General features: G+C 47.7%; 2 protein-coding genes across 3 annotated transcripts; one reads left to right on the forward strand and one right to left on the reverse strand.

The window, feature by feature from the left end:
* The first annotated feature begins 823 nt into the window (after positions 1 to 823).
* Positions 824 to 10,581, forward strand: vps35l (VPS35 endosomal protein sorting factor like). 2 transcript variants are annotated; one of them, XM_076988008.1, is made up of 30 exons: positions 824 to 958; positions 1,239 to 1,338; positions 1,711 to 1,896; positions 2,298 to 2,414; positions 2,520 to 2,544; positions 3,004 to 3,080; positions 3,190 to 3,318; positions 3,419 to 3,503; positions 3,984 to 4,040; positions 4,319 to 4,415; positions 4,523 to 4,570; positions 4,668 to 4,761; positions 4,842 to 5,042; positions 5,163 to 5,209; positions 5,588 to 5,699; positions 5,950 to 6,066; positions 6,206 to 6,259; positions 6,347 to 6,427; positions 6,691 to 6,753; positions 6,966 to 7,051; positions 7,398 to 7,478; positions 7,608 to 7,671; positions 7,767 to 7,865; positions 8,343 to 8,420; positions 8,531 to 8,645; positions 8,823 to 8,962; positions 9,075 to 9,240; positions 9,525 to 9,643; positions 9,834 to 9,980; positions 10,138 to 10,581. In XM_076988008.1, exons 1-30 carry the CDS (start codon positions 942 to 944, stop codon positions 10,234 to 10,236), a joined length of 2,901 nt encoding a protein of 966 aa, XP_076844123.1. In that variant the 5' UTR covers positions 824 to 941; the 3' UTR covers positions 10,237 to 10,581. The 2 variants fall into 2 exon arrangements, with proteins under 2 accessions (XP_076844123.1, XP_076844122.1); XM_076988007.1 differs by lacking the exon at positions 824 to 958 and adding an exon at positions 1,042 to 1,156.
* Positions 10,582 to 11,237: 656 nt separating this feature from the next.
* Positions 11,238 to 15,706, reverse strand: get4 (guided entry of tail-anchored proteins factor 4). The gene is made up of 9 exons (XM_076988013.1): positions 15,526 to 15,706; positions 14,677 to 14,755; positions 14,284 to 14,365; positions 13,913 to 14,062; positions 13,655 to 13,793; positions 13,216 to 13,356; positions 12,967 to 13,042; positions 12,421 to 12,493; positions 11,238 to 12,150 (listed from the first exon to the last, which is right to left on the reverse strand). The coding sequence occupies exons 1-9, from the start codon at positions 15,654 to 15,656 to the stop codon at positions 12,062 to 12,064; spliced, it is 960 nt and encodes a 319-aa protein (XP_076844128.1). The 5' UTR covers positions 15,657 to 15,706; the 3' UTR covers positions 11,238 to 12,061.
* Positions 15,707 to 15,935: the final 229 nt, after the last annotated feature.

Raw genomic sequence — 15,935 nt, forward strand, 5'->3', positions numbered from 1 at the left:
TTTCTCCATCGGTAGAAGCATCCAACTACCGAGCGTCCCTGGCCTCACATACAGCCAATGTTTACATTACAAATGTGTAAAAGGACAGCTATATACTGCGCTGTCAGTTGTGTCTGCCAAAATGTGTGGACATTTCAGCCTACAAGAACTCAACGTGTGCTTTGGCGTGTGCTTTCAATTTTCCATATGTCATTTACTGAGAAGAGAGTATACTCAGTAATAGACTGGTTTTGCATGCCGTGCCCCAACTGGACAATGAAGGACAAATGTAAAGTGCACATGTAATGCCGGGTTGCCAACTTTTCAAGATCACTTGGAGTGAGATTTGAACCTGGAGGGGGTGGAGAGTGTAAATTGTTGGGGGGGGGGGTGGCGAACGTAAGTTGTTGACGCGGGGGGGATTGGCGAACGTAAATTGTTACCGGGCGGTGTAAAATGGACACAAATTAAGTATTATATCGCGATCGAACGATCGCCAGTGTTTGGCGCCAGAGCGAACTAGTAACTCATTGGATCAGAGGTAAATAAACTAGATTTTTTTTCCGGCGTGAGAAATCGGAAGTGTGGCGGCAGAGCGTGTGAAGACAGTCAAATGCGTGTGTCTCACGCTCAATGCGTGAGAGTTGGCAACCCCGTGTAATGTTCCCGGTCATTCAGCCAGTCTTCTCCAGCCTAGATTGGTAGCTAAATACAAGCTTGGATAGAATAATGTATATTGCAAATGTCATCTTTCAATGCCAGATAAACTGCATGTACACATCTTAAGAGCGTAGTTCTGAGCATGAGATTAAGCTTAATTCGTCCTTTTTGATATTTTACTCACACCAATCCTTTACTACTATTGTTAATATGGACTAATTAAAGAGACTTTTGTTATAAAAGGTGATTTAGCTCGCTTCCGCCCATAACTTCCGCGTTGCTCATGTGACACTGATTTGGAGATGGCTTCTGTTCCATGGTGAGTAATGTTTTCTTATTACTGTGACGACTTAGTTTAAATGATCACATTACCTACAGAAACTTGCAGAGGGTTTTTCGTACTGTTATCTGACAGACATTTTGCATTAGAAGTGTTCCGACACTTCTCACGACCACGTCAGCGATTAAAGAGAAGCTAGCTAGGATACTTATCTATGTTAGCTAGCTATGCAACATGGTAAAGTCCTGACGTAAATCGGTTGTCCTATTTTCTCAAGACATTACATTTTCATGCATTCTCTATTTTTTGTCGTATTCAGGCATTCGCGTACGCGCAACTATGGCGCGGAACTACGTCGCTGTCGTTTGGAGGCTGTGGCCGTGGAACTGGGCGAATACCATCCGCTCAAACCGATCACAGTAAGTGCCTCCGCGGAGCTGGAGAATTAGACGGTTATCTTGGGTAGGTGCGGAACAGATCTTCTGCGGAACAGATCATTGCTATCTGGGGAAACTGGGTGGTGAAGAAATGGACACAAATCTTTTTCAGACACCGTGAAGTAGACGTAGTTCAAACCGAGCATCCAACTGCAGTCGTTACATTGCGTTTAAGAAAATGGATTTGTACTTTGCTCAACTGTCATACTGGCTTCAACATCTATGGCACCCTCACACATCTTTATCTGGTGTGCAGGTAGTTGTCTGGGTCAGAAGTGATTCTCTCTCTCTCTCTCTCTCTCTCTCTCTCTCTCTCTCTCTCTCTCTCTCTCTGCCCCTTCCTTCTGCTCACAGGTGATGGAATCCAGGAGCCGGCGTGGAGTGCGAAAGGGCAGCACCTCCTCGTCCTCCTCCTCGTCCTCCAGCTCTGTTGCCCCTGACCCCCTGAGCTCCATGCTGGAGGGTACAGACCCCCTGTCCCTCTTCGCTGCAGCGACGGTTGCCGAGGCCCCTGCCGTACCCCACAGTGCTACTGCCACAGTGAGGCCCTAGCATATATATGCCATAGACATGGGCATAGATACGCACTTTAAAGCTGCACTCAGCAGATTGGGCGCATTTGGTCAGAAGTATCCAGTAAGAAAAAATACTGTAAAGTATTATATTAAGTATTTGTGTGCATATAAATGCGGTCAGTTCCACAGTCAACACTAAACAAGCAAAATAAGTGAGTTTCCTGGCTGAATTAATTCCCTCAACTGTTCGACTGTAATGGTATGAAAGGCTGTCCTGTCACAGATTTGGGAATTTAAGAAATTCCTTTTGAATTCTGATATTCACATTGCTCTTGGCAACCCAAGGTCTATGACTGCAGATAGCAGATCTTTCGGTGATCCTGATGTCAGTAGATCCATCCACTCCTTTTGCTCTGCTTTACCCAGGAGCTGGGCCGGAAGCGCAGGGAGCGAGAAGAGGAAGTGGGCTCGGACTTCGAGCCCTGGGCCGCCAAGCGCGGGGAGATCTTGGCCAGATTCACCACCACAGAGAAGCTATCCATAGTAAGCTGATTGCCTACTTTGTTCCATTCAGACTAAGATGATGAAAATGTCATTGTCCTCATAGAAATATTCCACTTCTAATCTGGATTCATTCCCTTCTCACAGAACCTCTTCATGGGATTGGACAAAAGTAAGTTCTGCTTTCTGAACTTTTAAGTTGTTTCCATCTACAAAATGTGGTGTCTTAAAATGCAGCTAGACCACAGGAAGATTTGTCACCGTATCTTTTTCACAACTACTCTCACTCCCTGCTTTCAGTACTGAAGATGTTCATAGAGAACAGGGGAATTAAGATTTGGTGTCCTTATGGCCAACTACTTAATCATTTCCAAGATAGAAATTGGCAAGTAATTGGAAGGAAAACTTTGTGGTAGCCCCACTGCCTTGGACCTTGGTTGAGGTTAGCTAACCACAAGTGGCCGTGATGTAACCAGTTATGTCATAAGTGGATCTGATGTCATTAACCTGACTAAAATGGGATGTGTGATGCGATAATGAACCTGTGCCTGATGTTTCCATGTTTTTTCTGTAATGAAGTGCTGTAGTGATAACGAAGTGTGTGTGTGTGTGTGTGTGTGTGTGGTGTAAGGCAAGGCCTCCAGCCCCACCTCTGCAGTCTCAGAGAAGGTGCGCACCCGTCTGGAGGAGCTGGATGATCTGGAGGAGGTGAGTCTCCTCTCTGCCTCACCCCTTGGATATCAGGCATGAGAATTTGGAACTGACATCACAAACTGGTGTAAATGTGTTTGCCTGTTTTTTTCCGTGTGTGTGTCAGGGCTCTCAGAAGGAGATGATGAACCTGTCTCAGCAGGATTATGTAAACCGGATTGAGGAGCTGAATCAGTCGCTGAAGGAGGCATGGGCTTCAGACCAGAAAGTCAAAGCGCTCAAAATAGTGATCCAGGTTAGCTAGTAGGTGGTTAAACTCAACAGCACAGAAAAGACAGCCCATCTGACAGTGTTGTTCCCCACACGCCGCCTGAACACCATCCTGCTTTTCACAGTGCTCCAAGCTGCTCTCTGACACCTCTGTGATCCAGTTCTACCCCAGCAAGTTCGTCCTCATCACAGACATCCTGGACACCTTCGGTAAGGCCTACGATAACCATCTAGTATGTTTGCAGTCTGCATCTCCCGTCTGGTGAGTGTTTGCGACAGTAATGTGGCAGGCACTCAGCTGAGCTAGAGGTGAGATCGCAGTCCAAAAAGCTATAAGAACACACGGCGCTCAGCTCGGCTGTTGATGGTTCAGGTGCATGTAGACTCTGCCGTGTTTGACAGATGTAAGGTGGGAGTTTTCATCAGGCCTGTGTAACGGACACTGTAGTACTATACTGTAGTCATCGTGCGACAGACGACATGAGAAGAGCCAGAATAATGGTGACCAGAATTATTGCAGTTTGTTACTATTGTAATGTCAGCATTTATTAGTAAGCCGCTTCATATATTGCACACTTTTGTAATATCAGCATTGCTGAAGTCCTGCTCAGGGCTATAGGGTCCAGAGAGCTTCAGGTGTTTTCCCTCTCCTGCTTGTTGATGACAGTGATGTCTCTTTGCCCCCTACAGGTCGACTGGTGTATGATCGCATCTGGACCATGTGCTCAGACCCTCGTCCCCTCCCAGGTAAGATGAACAGGGAACTTGATTCTGAGATGGTCTACTAGTCACAATTACTGCACAGTCTTGCTCACTGCTGAAACTTGGGCACCAGGGGAATATAATGTGATTGGGCAGAGATTTAATGGAGGTTGAGGGGGTAGTCATTGTGGTGGGAATGATCTGTCTTTGGAAGATGGTTCAGCGGTACACATTCACTCACACACTCTATTCTGTGTGGTTTAATATGAATCTGTGTTCCAGTTTGTTTATTTTTACCTGCTTGCCTGCTTTTACTCCGTTAGATGCCTTCTCAGCGGAGGACGTGAACGATACAGCCAAGGAGACGTGTCTCAACTGGTTCTTCAAAATCGCCTCCATCAGGGAGCTGGTTCCTCGGCTGTATCCTCAGGCCCTGCTGTTTGGGCTGGGAAATGGGTCGGCGCCTGTGCTTGCACGTGTCCTGCAGGTGTCCCGCATGTCCTTTGAGTCCTTAACTTTTGCTGTAGATATGTGGAGGCTGCCATTCTGAAGTGCAGTCGTTTCCTGAAGAACTCGTGAGTGACGTGTCTCTGGTCCTTCAGTAGGATGGAGGGTATGGGCTTTATTTGTTCATGTGCTCCTTCTCTCTCCCTCCACCGTTGCTCTCCTCAGTGGGATTCAGGACACGCTCCCTCGCCTCACGGCTATGATTCGGGGCATCGGCGACCCCTTAGTGGCTGTGTATGCCCGGGCCTATCTGTGCAGGGTACGGCTCTTTCCTCCCATCTCTCTCCTCTTCCTCCTCCTCCTCCTCTCCTGCTCAGACACCCTGCTCCTCTCCCTCAGGTGGGCATGGAGGTGGCTCCCCACCTGAAGGACTGCCTCAACAAGAACTTCTTCGACCTGCTGGCATCTTTCTGCCAGATCCACAGTGACGCCGTCCAGAACCAGCTGGTGATCCAGAGGGTGGAGGTGCCGGTCTACCTCACACTCTACTCCCCTGCCATCCACTGGATCCTGCAGTGTGTGGCCTACAGGGCATCGGATGTAAGCATGTGAACCGACCCACCCACAACTGACCCAGTTCCTAAACCAGCTTGTGGCTGATCAGTTATAAACTGACATGTGGTGCGATGCACTGATCTGGGATCTGCTTCTCTTCACCAGGCGCTGCTAACCGAAATGATGGAGAGGTGCAAGAAGCTGGGCAACAAGTATGACCTCTCACACCTGGGTGGGGCCTAAACCTCCCCTGGGTGGGGCTTACTCCCCTGGGTGGGAGCTTTCACACCCACTAATCCATTATGAGGTCTCTCTTTCTCCCTATTGGCCTGCAAATCCATACAGAGGTCACTGCAGGGTGAACCTGTTTGAATGGGATCACATTTTGTTTAGTGTGGGTGGGGGGGGGGGGGGGGTGGCTAGTTAGAAGACTATTTGATCATTAACAAACCCTCAGACTGCAGAACCGATTCAAATGAGCAGAAAAGATCAGTTTCCTTGCCATTTCATAGCCATGTTTATTTGGTTGGGTTTGTTTTGAATCAGCCTTGGCTGTAATGTTTTTGATTTTGTTTGGTTTTAACCCACAGTGCTCTCCTGCTGAATTCTGTGATGTGGGCCTTCCGAGCTGATTTTGTTGCCACGAGAGCCACTGACTTCATCAGCATGATCAAAGACTGTGATGAGACTGGATTTCCTAAAGTATGGAAAAAGACCCTGCACCCTCACACAGTACACACACCGTCTCCTAGCCCAACACACACACACACACACACACACACACACACACACACACACACACACACACACACACACACACAATCTCCTGGCCCAGTACACACACAGTCTGCTAGCCTAAATGCTATTTCCAATTACATTAGTGCTCTAGGAGACACACACACACACACACACACACCACAGCTGTGTTGAGTGTCTGTGTGTTTCCGTCCAGCACCTCTTGTTTGGGTCTCTGGGCCGTAGCCTGGCGTGTGCCGACCCACCTGAGAGTGAGAGACTGCCCATTCTCAACGAGGCCTGGAAGGTGATCACCAAAGTCCGCAACACCCAGGTACATTTGCCCCGCAGTCCTACTCCGGCCCCGCCCCCATGATCACCCCCGTGCCCACTCAGTTTCATGCATGTTGGGTTGTTTTGAGGGTCTGAGCTCCAGCCGACGTGACCTAAACTATGTGGGTGATGTGTTTCAGGATTACATCACTTGTGCAGAAATTTGGGTTGAGTTCACCTGTCGGCATTTCACAGTGAGTGTGTGTGTGTGTTTTACCCAAATAATTACTTTTCCAATATTACTTGTTATTACTGTCTTAAATCTTTTGTTCTCATCACAGAAACGAGAGGTCAACACCGTGCTCGCTGACATCATTAAGCACATGACCCCTGACCGTGCCTTTGAGGACGCCTATACACAGGTTCACTCCGTAACAGGTTTTGGTCTATGGCAGCCATTGAATAGAGGGGTCTAGGGTCCAGGTGTCAGTAGCCATAGCGGCTCTGTGGAATTTCAAGGTTCTGCCTGCTTTATTGAACTCCATCAGTTAACTGAGGAATGTCAGAATGGGCAAAGCCCTGAAGTGGACACTTCCAGCGGCCTTCAGCAATGCACTTTTGACTTCGGTCATGATTTGCAGTGGTGGTGGCGATGATGACTGTGGTTGTGTTTCATTGCTTTCAGCTGCAGTCCGTGATGAAGAAGATCCTCACCTATTTCCACAACTTCTCTGTGCTCTTCTCGATGGTGAGAGTTGAAGGAATTGCTATCTTTCTGGCTATGTAGAGTGAAAATATGAACATCTCCGAACATCTCATGATGCAACATAATGTAGAGTGTACACACACTTCTTTGGGTTCGGATATTAGTTCTGTGTTTGCAGATGTTGTGTAGTGTGAAATGTGGCATAAGCTTGCTGGTCTAATTGGATGTGCTGGTGTTGTGCTGTAACATTGTAGGAGAAGTTCCTGCCCTTCCTGGACATGTTCCAGAAAGACAGTGTGAGGGTGGAGGTCTGCAAATCCATCATGGAAGTCTTTATCAAGTAAGTCAGCTAGGCTGCCAGTGTATCGGTGTTCATGCTGTTTGGATGCTGAATAGTGTGAACATTGCACCATGTTTGGCTGTAGACGTTCCCCTAACAGAAAGGTCGGTTGGTTTAGTGCAGTGTTTCTCATCCCAGTCCACAGGGCCCACAGCTTTGTGCATTCCAAGTTACCAACACATCAGGCTAGAGAAAAAATGTTGTTGGGCCTCAAGGACTGTGTTGAGAAAAGTGGGTTAGTGGACCATAGATGTTCTATTGATAGAAAGGGTTGGTATAGAGCACCATAAACTGATGAACCATAGACACTATGGACTCACCATAGAAAGGGTGCTGATTGGTTTAGGCACCAACAGGAGGCGACGCGTGATCCCGTCATCCTCAACGCCCTCCTGCACGTCTGCAAGACCATGCACGACTCCGTCAAGTATGTGTGTGTGTTTTTAAGCTTTCATTCTACTGCACATAGTGTGTGCAATTTCCCTGTAAAAGCTCCACAGGTGTGTGTGTGTGTGTGTGTGTGTGCATGACCCCTCTCTTTGCCTCTGTCCTTCAGTGCTCTCACGGTGGAGGATGAGAAAAGGTCCCTCTCTCTGTTGATCATCGGCTTCATCCGCATGGTAGATTTAGTAAAGTTCCAATTATGGTTGAACTGAAACTCCTGCTGGATTATAGCTTGTTTGCTGTGTTTTTGATTGCATCTGTCTGTTCTCAGGTATCGTTTGGTCGGGACTTTGAGCAGCAGCTGAGTTTCTGTGTGGAGGCCCGAGCCACATTCTGCAATCTGGAGCCAGTTATCATTCATCTTATTCACGTGAGTGTAGGCGTACTTGAGTGCTGGGCATAGGGCATTTTGGAAGGTAGGACGGTTTGGAAGAGAGAAGAGAGAGAATTGGGCTACCACATGAGCTAAAATAAATGTCTTCAGTCACACAGTGTAAAAGTCGGTGTTCTTTTAATAACTAGCTCATGGTCGAGCTGGGGTGGGTGGGTGTGTGTGTGTTGCCTGTGCAACATTTATTGGGCTCTGACATTACCTCACCTTGATCAGACTCATTCATGTTGAAGGCCGTTACCAAGGCATTCATTCTCCTGAGAGGATGGTTTGTGCTTGGTCTGTTCTCCTCCTCCAGACCTTCTCACGCCATGTGCCGCCCTTGAGTTCCTGTCCATTTTGTTTTTGGCAGGACTATTATTTTGGAGGGAGTAGAGGTGGAGGGTTCTAAATAAAAACCACTCTGAATGCGTTTTAGATTTCTGCTTCAGTTGGTTTATTTTTCATCTTTTGCAGACGGTGAATCAGCTGGCCATGGAGACCAGGCGGGTGATGGGAGGAAGCCACTCGCGCAAGACGGCCGCCTTCGTCCGAGTGAGTGTCATGCTCATGGGTTCACTCGGCCACCAGGGGTACAGGCGTCCTGTTGACACGTGGATAGTTGTGGGATCTTGCTGACTCATGGTTGTGCTGGTTTGGTGCAGGCATGTGCAGCCTACTGCTTCATCACCATCCCCTCCCTCAGCAGTATCTTCAGCCGCCTCTACCTTTACCTGCTGTCCGGACAGGTGGCGTTGGCCAACCAGTGTCTGTCCCAGGGTGAGTGGACTATGGCTCGCAAAACATGAGTGCTTAATTAGCTATAATTGGTTTAATTACAATGACACAGCAAAACCGGTCCTGGCTCGTACGGGTCCTGACAGAATTTCAAGCTTTCTCACGCTACACCGTTGATTCGTCTGGCTTGACGGACGTCCCGTTTCTCTCGCGTCCCAGCCGATGCCTTCCTGAAGGCGGCGGTGAGTGTGCTGCCGGAGGTGCCCCGCACCTTCAGCGTGGAGGGCAAACAGCGCTCGTCCGAGGTCTTCCTCCTGGACTTCATCAGCAGTTTCCTGTCCACCCTGCTGGCTGTGCCTGTACGGTCCTGCTGAACGCTCCCACATGCACAAACTCAGACTCAAGCACTTTCTGCTCTTCTGACTGTGTGTGTGTGTGTGTGTGTGTGTGTGTGTGTGTGTGTGCGCGCAGGACCACCCTGAGCAGGGTGTGTTGTACCTGGTGAGAGGGCTGTTGAACATGGTGCAGGACTACACGTGGGAGGATAGCAGTGATGCTAAAGTGCGGGTGTACATCAGTGCCCTACCCCTGCTGGCCGCCATGAGCCAGGAGAACTACCTCTACACCATTCCTAAAGGTACACACACATGCACGCACACACCCCACCTAAACAGCTACCTCTACACCATCCCTAAATGTGCATACACACACCCCACCTACACACCATCCCTAAATGAGCACATACATCACCTAAACAGCTACCTCCACACCATTCATAAAGCTACACACTCGCATCCCTACATCTATCCCCACCCCACCCAAAGAACAGCTATCTCTATACCACCTATAAAAGTGCATATATACACACACGCACACAGCCTTGATGTGAGAAGAGTGCTATTAAAAGGTGTAACTCCCCAGTGGACTCCAATGAGACGTTGTACGGAGGAGACCCCAAGTTTGTGGCTGAGATCAGCCGTCTGTGCGAGACTCTGATTGGACAGGTGCTGGACCACCTGAAGACCCTAGGTCGAGAGGAGGTGAGTGTGCCCCGCCCACCCTACACAGCCCAGCGGACAGTGGTTGGCTCTTGTTTCTGATATTGAAGTTGGGGTTCGGTGTAGGCCAATTATAAGCAGTGTAGCAGTATATCACCACATTCATTCAGAATTCAGCAGAAAAACTTTCAGGCAGTAAGGTGAGTGTGTGTGTCCCCCCCCGTCTGTCCAGGGCATGCGCAGACAGGGCACTCTGGCCTTCTCACTCTTCAGCTGTCTGCTGGCTCACGCAGACCTGCGCAACAACAAGATCAACCAGCTGGCTGTTAACCTGTGGAACCTCAGCCACAAAAACGGCCAATGTGACACGCGCACCTCGGTGAGACACACACACACACACACGCTGCGGAGCAAGCATGCTTTTAGAGGCATACACACTCCCAATGAAACACGCATACGCACACATCTAGGTGAAGGACACACTGATTCTTCTGCCTGTTTCTTTTAGCCTCTTGAATAAATCTGCATGTGTACAGGTGCGCACCCTGGAGCACATGAAGAACCAGGCCCAGCACCCTGAGCTGTCTCACCTCTCCGACATGTTGATGCGTCTTTCTCTGCAGTCGCGTGCCTGAGAAAACCCTCGTGACCTTCATCCTTTGACCTCCATGGGGCAGTATGAGAGAATCAAGCCTCGCCCCACACTGATTTGGGGGAGGTTGCCTCCGACATGGAGAACTGTGCTGAAGTGTCCAGCAGGGCAGCAAAGGTGAAGTAATGGGATTTTCTGATGGAGGGTGCCCCCCCCCTCCTACGCCACCCGTTCACCATTGTGATGACCTGTAATCATGTGCTCCTGTGTGGTCACAGCATTAGATGTAGATGTCTAACGGTTTTATGATCAAGAACATACATACTGCACTTGGTTTTGTACATTTGTATGTGTAATCTTGCATAATTATAAAGGGTTCCAACACTGATACTGGTTTATCAGGTGCAAAGAGGGTCCTTCTCAAGATGTTCCACTTACACATACAGCTCGGAGTTGTTAAATCTGACATGAAATACCTGACTTCACATAAACCCCTCTGCTGTGGGTGGTCACACCCATTCAGTCAGCAAATCACGCAGCACCACCAGGCAGGGCTCTAGTAAACCTAGAACCTGAGTGGCAGCATCAGGCCCTCATCTACTACATGAGCACTGTAAAATGGTTCCTGCAGGGTCTCCGTATCTGTAGCTTCAAGTCCTAAGAGTGCTCCCAAAACAATGGGAGCTGTGATGGAAGCTAATTCTACCATCTGACACCAGTGTTGCTTAGCCAAAGCACAAAAAACAGCACTCATTTAAACCTTAAAAACATGCAGTAATAAATGGCATAAGAGGAGGAACTAACAGCCTGCAACGATGATTATGGGGAAAGGGTCTGGTCTTTATTAATATGGCCAAAGGGGCAGGTTACTGGGTCTGGTCTTTATTAATACGCCTGAAAGGGCAGGTACTATTATTCCACATTCCCTAAACTAGACAGCAGTTAGAATCAGGCTTCCAACACGGAGCAGCACACACTCCTCGGGGGACTGGTTTTTTTCCTTCTACAAGCATGGTGCACAGGAAAAGAGGAAACTAAAGTACATTTAAAATGTTCCCATCAGTCATGCCCTTTTTGTTTATTGAACTTTTCCAAAGTAAAAAAAACCCAACTTTTAATATACATATATATGTATGTGCGCACCTGCTTTTGACTGCTAAGATGACCAGCACATGAAGGGACAGCTTCGTTATCCTACGCCAATGTAGACACGCCCAGTCAAACACACGTGGTAATACGAGTAGTGGTAAAGTCAATCCCAAACGTAAAAGACAGCAAACATGTGCCTGGTAAGACTGACATGCACAGCCACTCCCCACCACTGTCTAGTACACCAACATACGTTAGCATTATTAAGGGTTTTTAAGAACTTACCAACAGAGTTCTGGTTAAGGTTTCCGTTACAAATGAGGGACACCAAACTCCAGAACTCTATATTTGGTACAGGGAGAGTGTTCCCATGGTTATGACTAAAATAACGTACATGATGTGTGCAAGGGGTTTTTACCACCCTGCCATGACATTTTTATTGGTGATATGCGATGGGAGTCAGACGATGTAGTTCAGGTCGACTGGTGAACCCACCTCAACTTAAAACTACACAAGGGAAAAAAAAACTACAAATCTGTAACACAGAAGTGAGGAGAGAAGTGTCGGCTCGATCCGCGACTCCCCCATCTGGCTGAAAGGAAAAGAATCCCATCTTTCCCATCAGTCCCGAGCGGGCTGAGCATGGAAGTTTTGCTGTATTTTGCTCTTTGTGTTTTGGTGTTGATGACTACTCTGGTATGGTGTCTTTTTGAGCGTGGAGGGGGTGTGAGGTTGGTTCTGAGTGACTAATTTGTTTCTCGGTCACTTCTCAGACACTTTCAGTCCAGCTCAATGGGACTGCTGTCCTCGTGAGCATCCTCCCCGTCTTCATCCTCCCCTGAACCCATGAGACTGTTCAAGAGATTCCCTACGACATAAAAAAGTCAGAATTAGTCAAGGCTCACTGCCCGAAGGCTTCAATGTAGTATTTGGCAGAAGGTCATATCGAGAACAGTTTCATTATGTTTGTCAGTGTGTTGGTACGAGTGGTACCGAGGCATTAGAACCCCTGACCTTGGGTTTAGTAGGACCCTTGGTTAGAACTTTGCTCCAGCTGCTCTAGAGAAGCCCTACAGATGTGGGTTACATTACCATTGGCATGACAGAAGCTTGGGTTGAAGAAGCTTTGAGAACGTACCTAGCAGGCCACCGTATGACGAGGACTGTTTTGGCGGAACTCCGAAGAACAGCTGTCCTATCCTGTCCAAGTACTGTGGAGACGTGAGGGATAAAACCACCACCACGGTTATTACAGTCAGCACTTCATCAGCCACAAACCTTCACTAACACAGGGTTAGGGTTAGACATGCTTATGTGGGTATAAAGTGGGTGTCTTGTAAGCCAACTACCTGGTAAAAGAGGTGCAAATTGTTTACAAACTAATACTTAATATGAACAATCAGAAAGCATCACAAGTGTTTCAGTATATTGCAGCAAATATGCACAGGTGAACATTAGCATGGTTAGTGTTTGGAGTGAGTCACTCGCGCTGCTCTCACATGACTGCTTTGTTTGTGTTTAAATATGTCACATACACAGCAACAGACAAAAGCACCTTCAGTGATGAAGTACAGAGTGGTAATTTAAGAAATAAGGCTGTTGCTTGCCAGAACACAAAATCTGACATCAAAGGTTAAGAAATGGATGTTGCCCATCTCTCTCTCACACACACACGCACATTCACCTCATTGTACATGGGATCCCTTTTCAGTGACGGCTGATACTGTTCACATAACACTGTAAAAACAGCCAGCTTCCCTCTGAAAACAGAAGAAATAAACCCCAATAAACCCGATAAACACCAGCCCGGCAAGAAGGTGCATGAGAGAGCTGGCCAATATAAAATGCTTCAAAACAGATGCTACTCGAGAGCAGTTTAGCCAAAAGTGAAGACGGGGCCTTGTGTGGAGGGTCAAGGGAGGAGAGCTCGTACCCTTCTACTGCTAAGAGCAGAAACCAGAGGAAGTTGAGCAGGGGCTGGACGAAAGGAGGGCCTTTCTCTATGGATGGATGCTTCTGCGTGTACGTGGTGAAGACCACAGACGCACTGCTCTTGTTCTTCAGACAGAGGAACCTGCGGACATGTCGGTAGAGGCCTGAACTTGGAGAAAGCACTTCTAAGAACAGAGCGAGGGAGACCAAGTCGCCATTCTCCGTCTCCAACGCCCTTCCCTCTTAGCATTTAAATCAGTGTAATATTTTCAAGCCAAACTGAATGCAAATCGTGTGTTGCCGCTAGGCACCATCCACTCCCGTAGCTCAGATAAGTGTGAAGTGCAAATGTAATAAAGCTTATTGAAGAGGGGCTCGGTCCAGCTATAGTGCTAACGCAAAGGGCGCAGGTTCGCCCGCTAATCCGCCGACGTGCTCACTGTAATACGGCTTGGGCGACGAACATGTCGACCTCGGCGCGGAAGCCTCGGGCTGCAGAGTACTCCACCAGCATCTGCGCGCAGCCCTCACCGTCCGAGGAGTGTAGGAAGTGGTAGCGCGACTCGCTATAGTTCTGCTCTGGAATTGTGGGGAATGAAAAATACACAATGTACAGCTTAAATACATAGGCACACGTTGATAAAATGCAGACGTTATACACAGCAGTGGGCGTCTCTGAGTGAAGGGCTCTGAAGTACCTTTCCACAGTGTGACTGCCAGGAGCTGGTGTAGTCTGGGGTGACCCAGCTTCCCTGAACCCCCTGTGGACCACTTGAGTGCCCGAGAGACAAACACCACCCGCTCGGGCGAGTTCGGGTCCATCAAGCTGAACAACTTAACCAGATGCTCTAGAGAAAGGGATTCATTCGTAATTACGAAATCACAACCACTGGAATAACATCATTGTAACACGACCAGGCTAACAGACCAAGGCCTCTTCTCAACACAAAGAAAAAACAACTACATTAAAACCAAACCTGTAAAATATCTTGCGCACACCCCCCCATATACATACACACACAAGTCCCTCTCTAATATATAGTCTATGATGTCAAAACAACCCACTTACCCAAGATGTCCTCTTCTACCTTGGCCTCCGATTTCTCTAAAGCCTCAAGCACCAGCATAGACAGATCTGCTGCACTGTTTTGCTGTTAATAATCCAAAGATAAGGGCACTTACAGACTGTGTCTGAGCATCTGGGTGACGAAGAATCAGTACTCCAGTAATAACTTGCATCACGCCCTACAGAGCTTGGGATCTGAACTTGGTGCTGAACAGGTGTATGACATAATTAACATAGTTTTTGTTCTGTAATTGCCACACTAACTCACAGCAAATGAGAAGGCAAAGATATCTAGAGTTCCTCAGGATGTTAAATGTTAAAAAAAAAATACAACTGAGAAATCTAAAATCTGGAAAATCTTTAAGCCAATGAAAGGAACCATAGACCATCCCATACCTGGTTATAACTGAAGAAAAGCAAAGCTCCGTTGTACATCAGCTCTCTGGCTTCTGCATGCTTCGACTGTGACATATACCTACCAGGAGCAAACACAGGACAGCCAGGTTTAAAAAGCTATTCGGACCGAGCTGTATTGGAGGAGAGTACCTGCTGAGCATCTGAAGCTTCCGTCCGACAGGTTTGCCAGCAACCTCGTTCACTCAAGAGGCCACTGGCCACCCCTGGACAACTACTCGCTGTAGTTATGTGTGGAAACAGGGTTACAAATGTCTTTTTTTGCGTAATTTAAGTCAGCATTACGCTTGACAACAAGCTGGCTGATATCTTGGGTGAGCACTGGGACACTGTGATGCGCTTGCAGGCTGAACATGCATTCATCAACGAGACTTTATTGAAGCTGGAGAACACAGGAGACTGGGTAACTAGCCTAGCTAGCTAGTTAAATGGGAAGAGTGTAGCTAAACCACATAGCCAAACCAGCTAGCTAGCTTAGTTGGGTTCGCACGTAGACTTAAATGGCTGCATTCATTCATTCGTATTATTGAGAGTTTGAACCGAAACGTTCCTTCATAAGACAAGTGACATTGTTTTCAAACCACGAATCAGTTATCTATATCCGTCATGTTACATTAGCAAGACGCCTCAGCCAGCTAGCCTAGCCTTCTGAGTGACTGACATTTAAAGGGACCAAGCACCGCTAGGAACCAGTCCGAGAGGCGGGGCTGAAAGAAAAAACCAACCAATCATTTAGCGAGACGAACGCTGCGTCGCTGACAGTGAGAAAGATCTCGAAAAGACAGGCCAGGGTATGTTAAGCGGTAAATCGTTGGTGTGAATAACTCTTACCTAAAGAATAAAGTCCGGTACATCTGGTGGGCCTCATAATAATCCCCTCTTTCCACACTGGCTCGCAGTTTGCCCTCCACGCGCTGGACCCCTCCGCGGTTCCTCGCGCTGGAGCCCTGCTCCGACATCATTGTCTGCTGCCGTCTCGCTCCAACCAAACGCCACCGACAGCGTTGCTATGTAGGATCGGGTAAATTACCCTTTCGACTTGCCGTAGATGTTGCGCACGGGGCGAAAAAAATTCTATGAATTGCCTAAATTTCCAAGCCTATAAACTTAGGTATCAAATATGATTTATTCATTTTTAAATGTCAACCCCAAAGGATTTTTTTTAATAACCAATTTTCAACTTGGTGTATCAATATATAGTAATCACATATGAGAAAGGCCATTGTGTGTTTTTAACGCAT

The sequence above is a fragment of the Brachyhypopomus gauderio genome, unplaced genomic scaffold, assembly GCF_052324685.1.
Source record: "Brachyhypopomus gauderio isolate BG-103 unplaced genomic scaffold, BGAUD_0.2 sc57, whole genome shotgun sequence".
NCBI classification, from domain to species: domain Eukaryota; kingdom Metazoa; phylum Chordata; class Actinopteri; order Gymnotiformes; family Hypopomidae; genus Brachyhypopomus; species Brachyhypopomus gauderio.